At 30.7% G+C, this 13,325-nt stretch overlaps 2 protein-coding genes across 3 annotated transcripts; one reads left to right on the forward strand and one right to left on the reverse strand.

Moving 5' to 3' along the window:
- Positions 1 to 217: 217 nt before the first annotated feature.
- On the forward strand, positions 218 to 4,654 carry LOC115994082. Its single transcript, XM_031118108.1, has 4 exons — positions 218 to 304; positions 1,396 to 1,565; positions 3,173 to 3,273; positions 3,952 to 4,654. The coding sequence occupies exons 2-4, from the start codon at positions 1,468 to 1,470 to the stop codon at positions 4,446 to 4,448; spliced, it is 696 nt and encodes a 231-aa protein (XP_030973968.1). The 5' UTR covers positions 218 to 304; positions 1,396 to 1,467; the 3' UTR covers positions 4,449 to 4,654.
- A 464-nt stretch (positions 4,655 to 5,118) lies between these two features.
- LOC115949623 (vacuolar-processing enzyme alpha-isozyme-like) lies at positions 5,119 to 10,893 on the reverse strand. Of its 2 annotated transcripts, none has more exons than XM_031066900.1 (10): positions 10,865 to 10,893; positions 7,590 to 7,817; positions 7,319 to 7,483; positions 7,055 to 7,211; positions 6,849 to 6,934; positions 6,524 to 6,720; positions 6,312 to 6,360; positions 5,842 to 6,051; positions 5,500 to 5,706; positions 5,119 to 5,404 (listed from the first exon to the last, which is right to left on the reverse strand). In XM_031066900.1, exons 2-10 carry the CDS (start codon positions 7,800 to 7,802, stop codon positions 5,252 to 5,254), a joined length of 1,437 nt encoding a protein of 478 aa, XP_030922760.1. In that variant the 5' UTR covers positions 7,803 to 7,817; positions 10,865 to 10,893; the 3' UTR covers positions 5,119 to 5,251. The 2 variants fall into 2 exon arrangements, with proteins under 2 accessions (XP_030922760.1, XP_030922759.1); XM_031066899.1 differs by lacking the exon at positions 10,865 to 10,893 and adding an exon at positions 10,482 to 10,552.
- Positions 10,894 to 13,325: the final 2,432 nt, after the last annotated feature.

Consider the following 13,325-nt stretch of genomic DNA (forward strand, 5'->3'; position numbering starts at 1 on the left):
TTATTTTTTGGAACAAGCTCTTCATCATGATGTAATGTTTTATTCTGTTTAATAAAAGTTTTTATGTTATCAAAAAAAAAAAAAAATGATTTTATTTATTTGTGGTATTTATAAATAAAATTGGAAACTAAATTAGCCTCAGGTTAAACAGGCCCAAGTTCAACCCAAGGCCCATTCGCAGCCCTCTTTATCATTCTCTTTTCCTATACCTTAACCGCTGGAACCGTTACCACTCTCAGAGTCTGTTTTTGATAGTAAGATTGCACACACTGAGAACTCTTTGGCTTCTGTAATCAGATTCCAGGTTAGAACATAGATTATTGCAAACTTCTGCTTTGTCCCTTTGTCCATTTCCTATTTTTACTACCAATTTTTTGGGGGGTAAAATATTCTTAATACCAGTGTTTCTTCTTGCCTTTTGTTTTCTTTACATGTGTAACTTTTGAAACAAAGATGAAAGATGTAACCTATGTTAATTTATATAAGGATTGAAATGAAATCTTGGGTCTTATGAAGAAGTTCCAAAATTCTTTGATATGTTAGGTTTTACACTGTTGCCTGTTGCCTGTTGGATGTAGGGAAATGGTTTTATATGATGCTATGAATATCAGAGCATGTATATATGGGCATGTATTTGTGCATTATATGTATGTGTGTGTATGGACCCCATGATTTGGTTCATAATGATATATTTTTAATCAAGTTTACATTGATGGTTCAAATGTCGTTTTTTTTCTTTATTTGGTCAGTTTTATGATTGTAAATAGTGGAATGGTTTACAATTGGAAAATGTAGCAATCCCGAATGATGATGAATGAAAATTAAATAATAACTTTTACACAAAAAAAAAGAAAAAAAAAAAGCCTCTAAGCACGAGCGTGAGCACTTGCTCAGAGGCTAGTTGGGATTATTTGGCTAACTTCTTGAACGAGATTGAGATTTGAATGCCTTCAGTACTATGTGATTTCTGATGTCCCTTTTTGAGCAATGGAATCTGGACTTTAATCCTTTTTTAGATTTCCCCCCAACCCAGGTATGAACTTACTTTAACTAATGTTGTTCATCCTGTTGTCCTTCAAGTTTTTTATTTTCTGTGTGCTTGTAAAATGTGACCTCATTGCCCTGTCATTTTCAAAATTTATGGCCAAATTTGGGAAATAATTTTGGACTATCAGTTACTATCAGTTAAGGAACAAATTTGCATTCTGGAATCTATGGTGCTGGAAAAATTGAAAGATTGCATTTTTAATGATAAGAATGGGAAAAACATATTAACTACAATAGGTTTGAACTTTGTAGCAATATTGGGTACCATTTATAACCTTTTACTTTATTCTATATTTTAAAACTCCCACTTGCTACCTAATATTTATTTTTTGCCATTGATTTTCTCAGTGCAATTGCTTTGGAGCTAATATCAATTGATATCAGCTTTTGAATGAGACATGACTGTGGAAATATTTCACAATGGGGGGTGTAATTGGTAAAGCTGCAAATGGAATTGGAGGTGTTATTGGAAGTGCATTTGCAGCTCCAGTCAAGACTATCTTTGGTGCATCATGCGAGTAAGAAAACTTCCATGTTGTTAAGTTTCATGTTTTATACTGTCTGTTACTAGTGTTGGGCTCTGCTACACTCAATCAACTAAGTTGTGAAGTTGAAAGAAGCTCAGTAGGCACTGAGATTGGCTTCAATTTATTTTCATTCTATTCACATTTTCCCTTTGTGTCTATTCTTACTTGGCACAATTGATTACTGATATAAAGCTTCAAACACTGATGCAACTGTCTTCTACTCTAGCAATTATTTGTGAGGAATGAAAATATATGTACTTCACTTTGCCTTATCTTTTAAATGTGTTTCACCAGGCTTTATGAGTATGTGCTTGATGTGTGAATGGTGAGCCTCTCTTTCACCTCTAGTTAATTATAAAGGAATTTAGCATGTGGGTCAGGTGGATCTTTTACATGGATGCATCTTGAAATAGTTGGCCGGGCCAAGTCAGTAGGGGGACCCTGTCGGGCTCCTTAAAAAAAAAAGAAAAAAAAAACTGAACATCGAACTCTCATATAAATTCACTTTAAAGCCTTCTTCGCCATATAGGAATTAGGAACTATTTCATTTTTTTCCTTTAACTCGCAACATTCCTTGGGAACAGAATATTTATTTTTTATTCCATCTAAACCTTTCACTGCTATGTAAGATTCCTTCCACATTAATACATGGGAGCCAAAGATTTGGGGTTTGTTCCATCAAGAGTCACCAACTTGTGCATCCTTTTATCTGGAAATTAGACTTCTCTACCTACTTGGCCAGTGTCAAATAACTGAAGGGGCATTTCTGCCTTTGCTCAAGAATCACATGAGAACATTGCAAGTTATAAAATTGTAGGTTCCTTATCTTGCAATGGTGACTGTTTTAAAGACATTCAGTTCAGTTTTTCAAACCTTGATATCAAAAACTTGTGAAAGGACTTTTGAACATAAAACAAAGTATTATGCAGGCATTGTGTTAATTAAAGCTGAGAGAGAAGTTGAAGAAATTTTTATGTTTAAGCCTCTCTACCTTTCCATATAGTTTTTTTTTTTTGGTTCACAGAATCCGAAGCTTTGTGTATTCAGGTAGGAAACTCATGCCTGTGTTCCATATATTTTGACATGTTGAAACAATAGTGACCAACAGTTCCTTTCTTACCAGAATCTTTTGAGACATTTGTGGTCTGCAGTTAGTCCCCTTAGAAAGGGAAAACGGAGAGAAGTATTCCTATGCATTAAAGGTGTATTCTAACAGATAGAATTTTAAAATGATCTTAGATAGGCTTATGGAGAAAAAGATTATTGCTTACATCTGATGACATCATCTAGTCAACCCTGTTCTAAAATAATTAGTCCATTCACAATTGGGCAAATTATCATGGACCCTGAGAAGGAGACAAAAGGATACTTTGGGGGGATTATTTTGGTCAATCTTTTTGATTTAAAGAAAACCATTATTAGTTGTTTTAAATGTGGTTATGACCTATGAACATAAACTTTAGTCGGCTCAGATAGGTTTTTGGTCCTCATGTTTTACCCACTACAATCATGGATAATGTAACTTTATCATGCATGCATTTTCATAGTTATCGATTTTCTGGTTCTTCTATTTTGACTTTGATCTGCTTGTTTTGCAGGGGTGTTTGTTCAGGACCATGGGATGTAGTATGTTTCATTGAGCATTTATGTGTCTCCAACCTGTTGAAACTGCTAATGATCTTGGTCCTTTGCTACATAAGTAATTCCTCAGTCCTAAGTTTTCTTGATGGTTTTTTTCCACCTTTTTTTTTTTTTTTTTTTTTAAATATTGCTTCCATTAATTTCAAATGATTAGCCTTGCAAACATCATGTGGGCTGATGAGTCCACCTTTCCTTTTCTTTGACGGACACATTTCAACCACTTGACCTGGTTCTGCTTCACTATTTCTCCCAGGCTTGCTAATTTTTCTGTCTGAGTTTTAGGATTGCCATTTGTTTCTGAAGGTTTGATATGTTCCTGTAACAAGAAGAAACTTTTGTTTTTTCCCCTTTATTTGTTAGAAGAATTTTACTTCTAGAACCCTTTAAAGTGAAACTTATTACAATGTTTATGTGTATGTCCGCACATGCACACTGTATATGCATTTATGCACTCACATATACACACATCACTCTTTATGGTCCTACTATTCACTTTTAACCATAAATAATAGACTAATACATGCTTTTTTTTACCTTCTCTTTTATGGCATTTATCCATATCACTGTTTTCTGCCATTGCCAGATAAGCTACTTGAAGCACATTGTGCTAGCTCTATCAGATTCTTGATGTAAATCTATTACAAATTGGAAATGACTGCTTAGCCATTAAATTGCATAATTTTGTTTTTTAGTTAAAGATAAGGAAATGGCTTATTTATATTTTTCTCTGCATCAGTGTTGTTGTTCTTCTACTTATTGTTCAAGTTGGGGATCTGCCAATGCATAGTAAGAAGCCTTTGTAAGATGTGTTGGGCAGCATGTGAGACATATTTTTTTTCTTTAGAAGACATTAGCTGTTTCTTGTGGCACAAGTTAAAGAATACCAAGAGGATAAATCGCCGGCGTAGGCGCCATTTTCAAGATGTTGAATTAGGGTACAGTTCAAGTGATGAAAGTGATTTTTTAGATAACTATCATCATCTAAATGTCAGTAGAAAGCAAAAGTCGGTCAGAGAGAGAAGAAAAGATCGGCTTCGGAGATCTCTCTACCCTTCAAGTAGGCATAGTGGACACTGTCACAATCACCATCATGTAAGGTTGAAGACTGGGGAAGTATCTGTTCATGTTAGGGGCAGATCTCAAAGATTAAGGAGCTCAAGACAATTTCAATTGAGTAAGGTAAGAAATGTTCGAAAAGATGCTGGGATTTTCAAGAGGAGACGGTTTAAATGATCATATCATGGTTGGAGATACTGCTTTGGTTTGTAGCAGTCTTTAAAATTGAAGTAATTATAAAATTTTTGACTTAACAAATGCAATTTCTAGTTTAGAGTGTCTGTGTCAGTGTAAGAATTACAAGGTCAACCCTCTCTCCTGGGCTTCGTTTTGTGATTTTGTCTTAAGGCCTAAAGGCACAACAAGGTGTTTTTGGGGGGGGGGGGGGGTGGTGTGGTTGAGGCTAAAATTTGACGTTGAGCACAAAGAACATTATTACGCTTTTATCATTATGGAATTTGGAGCTTCATATTGATGCAATCATTTAGGTGTATTATTCATACACGCATATATTTTCTGTAACCATACTTACATATTCAGTTGTTTATAAATGAGATGAAGGTAAATAAGCAGTTTCAAGTTTGTACTGTAGGCTTTTACAGTTTCATTCTCTTTAGTTTGAAATACTTATGTACCGCTATTGTTCTCATTTCTTTTTTATTTGTTTATTATTTAGTTTTATTCACTAATGCAACATAAGTTAGTCTAATAGTGATTGTTAAGAGGTTCAATTCTTTCCTTCAAATATTTTGGCACAAATTTTAGGCGAATTATCCTGCCCACTATCTTTATATGTTATAATGGACTAGTCTTCTAATACTTTTGTATTCAAATGTCATATAACAAATCTACTTACATTCACAGAATATAGACACATCCATTCCAATAGCTTGCTAAATTTCACACACATACATTTGAAGCTCATTAGAGCAGGATAAGCAAATCTAGGTTGATCCATTTATTCTATTTTTGTAGAAATGCTAATAAGTAGGGGGTATCTTAAAACAAGTTTGAGTTGATGCTGCAACCATTTGCTTCATAGTAACCCCAGCATTGCACATATTAGCAATTGCTCGCATGTGTTGCGTTCCATATTTTGATAATGATCCACAATATTTCTCATATGTACTTACCTGCAGCATGAAAATGGTAAAAATATTAACATCAAAATCATGAGGTTAGCATTTTAGCTACACATGAAACTTGAAAGAATGAATCAAGGACCTACAAGCATCTTAAAACAATTCCAATCGTCCACAATAGGTTGCCCACTTGGCCGAACAGTCTCCAACACTTTTGAGCTATTACCATTTCCAAACAAAAGCTCTCCAATATGATTTATACTGTAGTCCACATGCTTCCTTAAAGAAATCTCATCATTTAGTTCCTTTTGAGCTTTAAGCTTTTCATGAGAGCCTGCAGGGGCTTTATGGTACTAAGAAAAAAAAAATGAAAGTGACTTTAAGGTGAAGAAAGTATGATTATTACTTTGTTAAAAGAAAAAAAGAGACATGTAACTTAAAGAACCTATGAGAAAGTAGTAGTAACAAATGATTGAAAGACGAAAAACCTTGTGCCAGAAATGAAGGAGATTCGCATCACGTTGGTTAACAACCCTCAGAGTTGATGGTGAAGAGGGATTTTTAACAAAAGTATAGTTTTCATTTGTAGGATTTGTACCCATGTAATAGTAGAGGCATTCATTACTTTGTTTTTTGTTTCCATACTGCATTACATGTGAACTGCGATCTGAAACACCTACTACTGTTCTCCTTTGAACCTGTAATTGCATCCATAAGATTTTGGTTGACTTGATGATTGGTCAAAGACAAAGAGACATAGCAATAGAGGGTCTAACAAGAAGATCTAGAAATCCTCTTAGGCAAGCTCTTTAGTTTCTTTTTTAAATTTACAAAAAGATTCAATTTATAATTACTTAAAAACAGTCTACAATACATAATTGACCTATTTTAAGATTCAACTATGATATTTTTAATATAAGGTTTTGTAAAACATTTACAAGAGGAAGTAATCTTTTACCACTTCATATTGCTTCTGTAAAGTTTCCTGGCGCAAATCATGTTTGTCACTGCTCCAAAATTTTGAGTTCCAAAAATTAGCCACATAGCAAAAAAAAATAGTGTCGGGTTTAATATAAAATCATTAGAACTAATTATATTTGTTTTGCAATAATATTTTCAGAGAGGTTATTAGAGTAAATGAATTTGATAATGATACAAAATATTGCATACCTATCCTCCAACCAGGAAATACTATATAAGTCTCCCAAACATGTGTCATATTTCTCAACAGCTTCAGAATCCTCTGGACAATATGCTGCATAACTATCCTCACTTGCATTTGATGCTGTAGTTGCATATATGTTCAAGTTATTTGGAAGAAGTCCCTCAAAAATACTCCCAGACTCACAAGCTTCAAGGTAAAATACCTATAATTTTCATGTTAGTATAAAACCATATTAAGTAATTGAACCCCAAAAAAGATTAATACTGCTAAACAAGCTAAATATTGCAAATTAATCATTTTTGAGGGGATCACTATAAGTCGATAACTTACCATGCTTTTGTAAGATTTTGCTGCATGCTTCTTCTTCAACACATTGTTAAGATCATTGGCATACATATATTCACCAGTCGGCATCGCTAACAAAAACAGTATGATGAACTCAATTATCTTAGTATTTGATAATAAAAACCTTCAAATTAAAAATGACTATTGTATTATTCAATCCAACTTTTGGTATATAAAGTAAAATTACTAACCTAGTACCCCAGGACCTCCATGGTCAGTATAATATATGAAAATATGGTCATTTGGTCCGCTATTCACTACCTTACCACTACCACCAGTGAGGGCACTTTTGTTTCCAAGAATAACAGCATAAAAGTTTTTTGCATTAACATGGTCTTTTGTATAATCCTACAAGAAGAAATATAAATTAAACTCATATAATTAAATATTGTTAAATGTTAATAGATGTTATAAAAAGCTCATAATTGAAATTGTATAACTATAGCAGAAAAGACCTTGGGCACTCCTGCATAAACATCACCACCATTTGGTTTGTTGATAATCACACCAGGTCTAGGGTTGTTATCATTGAATGCAATATCATCATACATGAACACAATGATATTTTCATCTTTTAACCCACCTTTCTTCAATATTTGATATGCATGACATACATCAGCCTGCATTTCCAAAAATTCAATTTTAAAACTACTGAGTTATTTTTGCTAATGAAAAAAAAACACTTATATGTTCAAACAAGTGTAAATAATTTTGTCAAATCTATACCTGATGTCTATAATTATAGTAACCTTTTGATCCGGCAACTAGAACCGCCCATCTCTTTCCACTGAGATTGGTGTTACAACCAGCATTTTTTATAGTACCACCATGAATGAAATCCAGTACTTGTGATGGTAATTTGGATGCATATGTGATAGGCACAATCAAACATGAAAGTGCAAGAAGTACTATAAATGCACCATGCCCAGAACAAATCATCGTGGTTTAGACAACCTGTAAAGGAGCATGTTTAGAAGCTGATAATTAAATAGAAGCTGTGATAATTATTGTTTATGTGATAGCAGATTAATACTTAGTCATTAAAAAAAAATGGAGAGAGAGAGAGAGATAACTAGTTGATTGGTACGAAGCTGGGTAAATAATTCTTGCAAAAAATATGACATTTTATAGAACTTTTATGGTCTTACATCTAAATTATAACAAGATGAATGAAAAAGATTAAATGATATTATTAGGAGTACACTGTGGAACATTTTTAGTCGAACCAAAGTACAAAGAATCACGATTTAATGAATAAGTGATCAATAGTGTCATGCACCTATATACAAATAATTATATTTTTTTATGGGATATATAACATATATTGATAATGCACATAATTAAATTTTTCTCAAGCCAAAATCTATCTTCTTCTTTTTTCCAAGTCATTTTTTAAAAAGTTGTACAGCACAAATAACTTTTATAGTTACAATGAGAGAGTAGTTTACTTTCAAGAGATAATTGCCTGATTAAATATTTCAAGATAAAATTAGAGATTGGACAATGAACACGTTTTAACAACCAATATGAAGTTTCAAATACCAAAACTCCTCTTTTTCTGAGTAAAACAACAATACCAAAAATTAGAGGATTTTATTTTAAAAATTATATGTTTTTTTCCCTCTAAATTTACAGGAAAACTTATGGACAATTTTTAAGTACGGGTAAGTGAAAATATTCATATTTCAAGACGGGGAATTCATACGTGTTCCTCCAATTTTAGTATATAGATGTTTACTGCCATATTTTTGTGGAAATATATGATTTTTCAAGTAATTTCTCTATCAACTATAATAAGAATAACGACAATAATTATTAGCTTATTTGTGGATATTTATAAATTTGCGACAACCTCTAGAAATATACTAAACAAATAGTGCAAATGGGCTGTGAATACATATGTACTACATTACTAATAATGTCTTTTAAAAGCTATATCTTTTTTAATATTGCAAAAAAAAAAATTATTTTGAGAATCTAATATTGTAATTCAGAGTAGTCTGTTGTTCAGATTTATGATTTTGGAAGATTTTAAAGGGCAGTTTGTTATAATTGTTTAAACAATAGTTTTTAGTATTTAAACAACATCACACGTATTTTCACACACTTTTTTACCCAAACATATTTCTAAAAGATACAAATAATGTTACTAGAAATCTCTTACCAAGTGCCCTATTAAAAACTTCAATTTTTTTTTTAAGGGCGTCTTTCATCTCAAAAGATGCAAAACGTGTAAAATCACAATAATAGGGCCATTAAATATGATTTTAAAGACTCACTAAAGGCCAAAATATATGTTTACAAAAAGCTATCTTTTTTTTTTCTTCGCTAAAAAGTAAAACCAAATGGGCACTTAGACTCGGTACAGCTAATTTTTATCATCATTTATATATACCTACACATTTAGCCGACATGTTGTGATTGGTATGCATTGATGAAGAAAAAACACTTATTAAAATGAAAATTTATTAACAATTGATTTTTATCTATATAAGAATTTTTTTTTAAAAAAAAAAAAAAGAGAGAGAGAGATGTATATGCAGTTTTTTTGTATTTTTCTTTTGAGATGGAGATGTATATGCAGCTTAAAATTCATCTGAATATTGAAAGCAGCGAGAAATTAGGGAATAAATACGTGATTACTTAAAATTCATGATAAAATAATTTAACACCTTCTTGTCTTGACCGTCTTTCATTAAGATTCTTTGATTTTTGATTTTTTTTTTTTTTTTTTGAGTAGACTATATATCTATTCAATCTCCCTCTAAATACTATTGGAAAATAAATATCATAAAGTACACCCACGTGATGAATAAATTTTAAGCTTCTTTTACATCACGTATTAAAAATAAAATCACATTTCGGTGCCATTAAATGAAAAATAAAATCTTTCGATAAATAAAAACTATAACTTCGGTGGTGTGGCAATGGCTTATTGACTGCTTTCACCACCGAATCTTTCATGACAAAGTAGAAGTATTTGTCATGACTCATGTCAACTACAAGATCCTTTTTGGAAAGAAGAAGCATCCTTATCAATAACAAAATTAAGGCATGATTGATAAAGTGGTAAAACAACTCATTTTCAGTTTTTAAATAACATTACACACATTTTCACACACTTTTTCACCCATGTGTATTTCAAAAAACTACAAACAACATTACTCAAACTCCTTTATCAAACGCACACCAAATTATTGAATAATATAATAATGAAATAATGTAGAAAATAAATTTTGAAATTGATTGAGCACATACATGACATGATATTCTTGGTCAATAAAACAATAGCACATCATGTGATTAGAAAAAATAATAATAATAAATATAAACTTAAGCAAATCTCAATAGAAGACCTTCAAAACACTACAAAAAATATTAGAGCACCTCAAAATTCTGTTTAAGTATAAAGATAAACAACATGCTTGGCTATCTAAAGAATTAATTCAACTCAATAGAGGCAATTAAACATAAAAAAGGAAATCAATAAGACTCTCTAATTTAAAATTAGAAAGAAACATGTATAATTAAAAGAAGGAAGAATTGTGAAGAATATCTAAATAAGGACTAAAGGAAATTAAAGAAAAGGAAAATAATCAAAATATACTTCGTACTTACCAAAGGACTTGCATGCACAGAACTCTCTAAAGGAATGAATTCACTCAAAACTCTTTAACACAAAGGAAATCTTGTAATTAACTCATTAAGACAAACATATTAATAGAGTATGAGGATACCAAATGAATGGTTTAGATTCAATCTTCGATATAGGCAAGAACATGATGGTACGTTATGAGCACTAAGTGCTTTTCATCTGTATATACAAAACTTTTTAAACAAAATTGGAAGGTTTGTCATAGGCCATTTACATGTTAAGTATTAAAAGTTTCAAAAAAATGATGATATCTTTTAAATGCGTTTCATCTAACATTCCTCTTTAATCAATTTCTTCTAGAAAAGGGAACCAAAAAAAAAACCCAAAGAAATGTTATAAACGTGACCTATGCAAACATCTTTGACTGAGTTGGCTATGGCCTAAGTGCTTCACATTCTTAATTATTTTGGTGGTTCGAATTTTTTTAGGTTCTAGGAATCTTTGACTAAATTGCATAAGACCTAAGTCCTAAGTGCTAGCTTCACATTCTTAATTTAATATTTACCCAATATGGCACTACGGCAATGCATTGTGTGGGATAATATTGTCACCAAGCTTATCAAGTGCTTTGACTAGAGTCAAGGTGGTTGGGCAATGAGGCATGGATTTGTTGATTTTTTTTTTTAAAGAGATAGTTTTAATATATGGCGTCCACTCTTGATGATTGTTTTTATTGAATTGTTAAATTAGTTACATTTAAGGCAAACAACTGATTTTTATACATAGTTGGGGTCTTCAAAAATTATCAACAAACTCAAGATCAATAAAAAAATCCACCAGTCTTTTTTTACTTTTATTTTTTTGGTGCCTTCTCTCTTAGTTATACATAACAAGTTTGCTTCTGATCTTTTTTTCTTTTTTTGTTTATAAATGAAGAAGGATATGACTTCCATTTTAAATATTACCTATTATATATATATATATATATATATATATACTCTCACAAGTTCCATGCCACAAACATAACTCTCACGAGTTTCATGCCAAAAAATATAGCCGTTTCAAACACTTTATACTTTGAAATAAACAAAAACATTAGTCATAAGGGTCTAAGGTTTTGCTAACTGTTTTCTCTATAAAAAAAATGGTTCTGCTAATTTATCCTTCCAACTCATCAAAATTGAAACTTAATGTTTATATCAATGTATAAATTAATTGTCATAGGTTCCCATAAAAAAATTAAATTGTCATGTATTTATGGGTAAATGAATTGATTTTTCATGAATGAATTACCTATAGACAGTACACTAATTTTTTATATACAAATAATTTATACAGTTTGTAGGGGAAGATCCACCCGCAGTCTGTTTGTCCGCTTTGGGGCCGAAAGACCCGTATTGCTTTGTTCTTTGCAAGTGACGTGAGCAGTTTTTAAGACTTGTTCCCACATCGAAGAAAGATGCGCCCCACTCATACCTTATAAGCCTTAGCTAAAGGCAAGAGTGTACCACTACAACATAATTAATTTTATAAAATTTATATAAGAATACTTAATATCAAAAGGAAAAAGAATTGATTTGGAATATAACATTATTTCTCATGCCCTTTTTGGCAAAAATTGATACAAAAATAGTATTAAAAGGCAAAAGTAGATTTAATAACACATATAATAAAAAATTTGAAAAAAATAATTGTATGCTTAAATTAGTTGAAATGATTAAATATTTGAGAATTCACTATAATAGTATATTTTTAAATATATTAATTTTAACAATTTGCATTTCCTAAATCCTTTTAATGACATGTTATATATATATATATATATATACATATATCTCTATAAAATATGAAAGTAGAGATAATCCTAAAACAGTATGTTGAAATACACTAATATTGAAATATTTTATTCCAATAAACAAACTGAAACGATCATCGAAATAAAATTACAACTTTGATGGAGACAAATCGCCTTGGCTTTTGTGCAATAAAACTATTTATTTTTTATTTTAATAGGTAGATGGTAGGAGAGCATGAGGTGGAGTTCTATCTACGTTACAAAACATGTCATTATGGTTGAACTATGACTTGAATTCAACTAATATATTACTTATTAAAATACAATTATATTTTTAAACTATTTTTTCTTACTTTAATTATTATGTGAAAAAAAAAAAAAAAAACACACACACACACACATGTAAACTTTTCACATTGAACAAATTAACAAAATCCTCCTCAAAACCCACCACCAAACTAAACCCCATCATTTATTTATGTGTAAGATAACACAATCCTCCTTGACAATGGTGTTGAACATGGTTAAATTTTTTTTTTTACAAATAAGAAAGATGCAAATGAGAGTGTCGGGATAAATATTTAATTTACATAAATACAATATAATATTTATTACATGTGGTAAATATCAAAACCATTACTTTATTTAGATACTAGTATTATGCCCATGCGATGCACAAGTTTTATCAATAATCATATATAATTTAAGTACTGAATAAATATTGTAAATTAATAAAATAATATTTTAAATATAGAATAAAGTGTAAAGTTACAAGATCCACGATCACAAAAACTTACATCCTTAATACTTAAATACATAAAGCCTCAATGCTGATAATATGTACCTCAAATCACATATATTTTAAAATACTTTTCTATAATAGTTTAGCATTATAATAATGAAAAATAGTAAATAAATAAATAAATATTAAATGGATTAGATGAAGAATTTGAATTGTAATCAAATTAAGATTTTTAGTAACTTAGAAATTATAGATAAATTAATAATAAAAGGATTAGATGAATAATTTGGATTGCAATCAAATTAAAAATTTTATCAATTTAGAAATTAT

Source organism: Quercus lobata, chromosome 6, assembly GCF_001633185.2.
Source record: "Quercus lobata isolate SW786 chromosome 6, ValleyOak3.0 Primary Assembly, whole genome shotgun sequence".
Taxonomy (NCBI): Eukaryota; Viridiplantae; Streptophyta; class Magnoliopsida; order Fagales; family Fagaceae; genus Quercus; species Quercus lobata.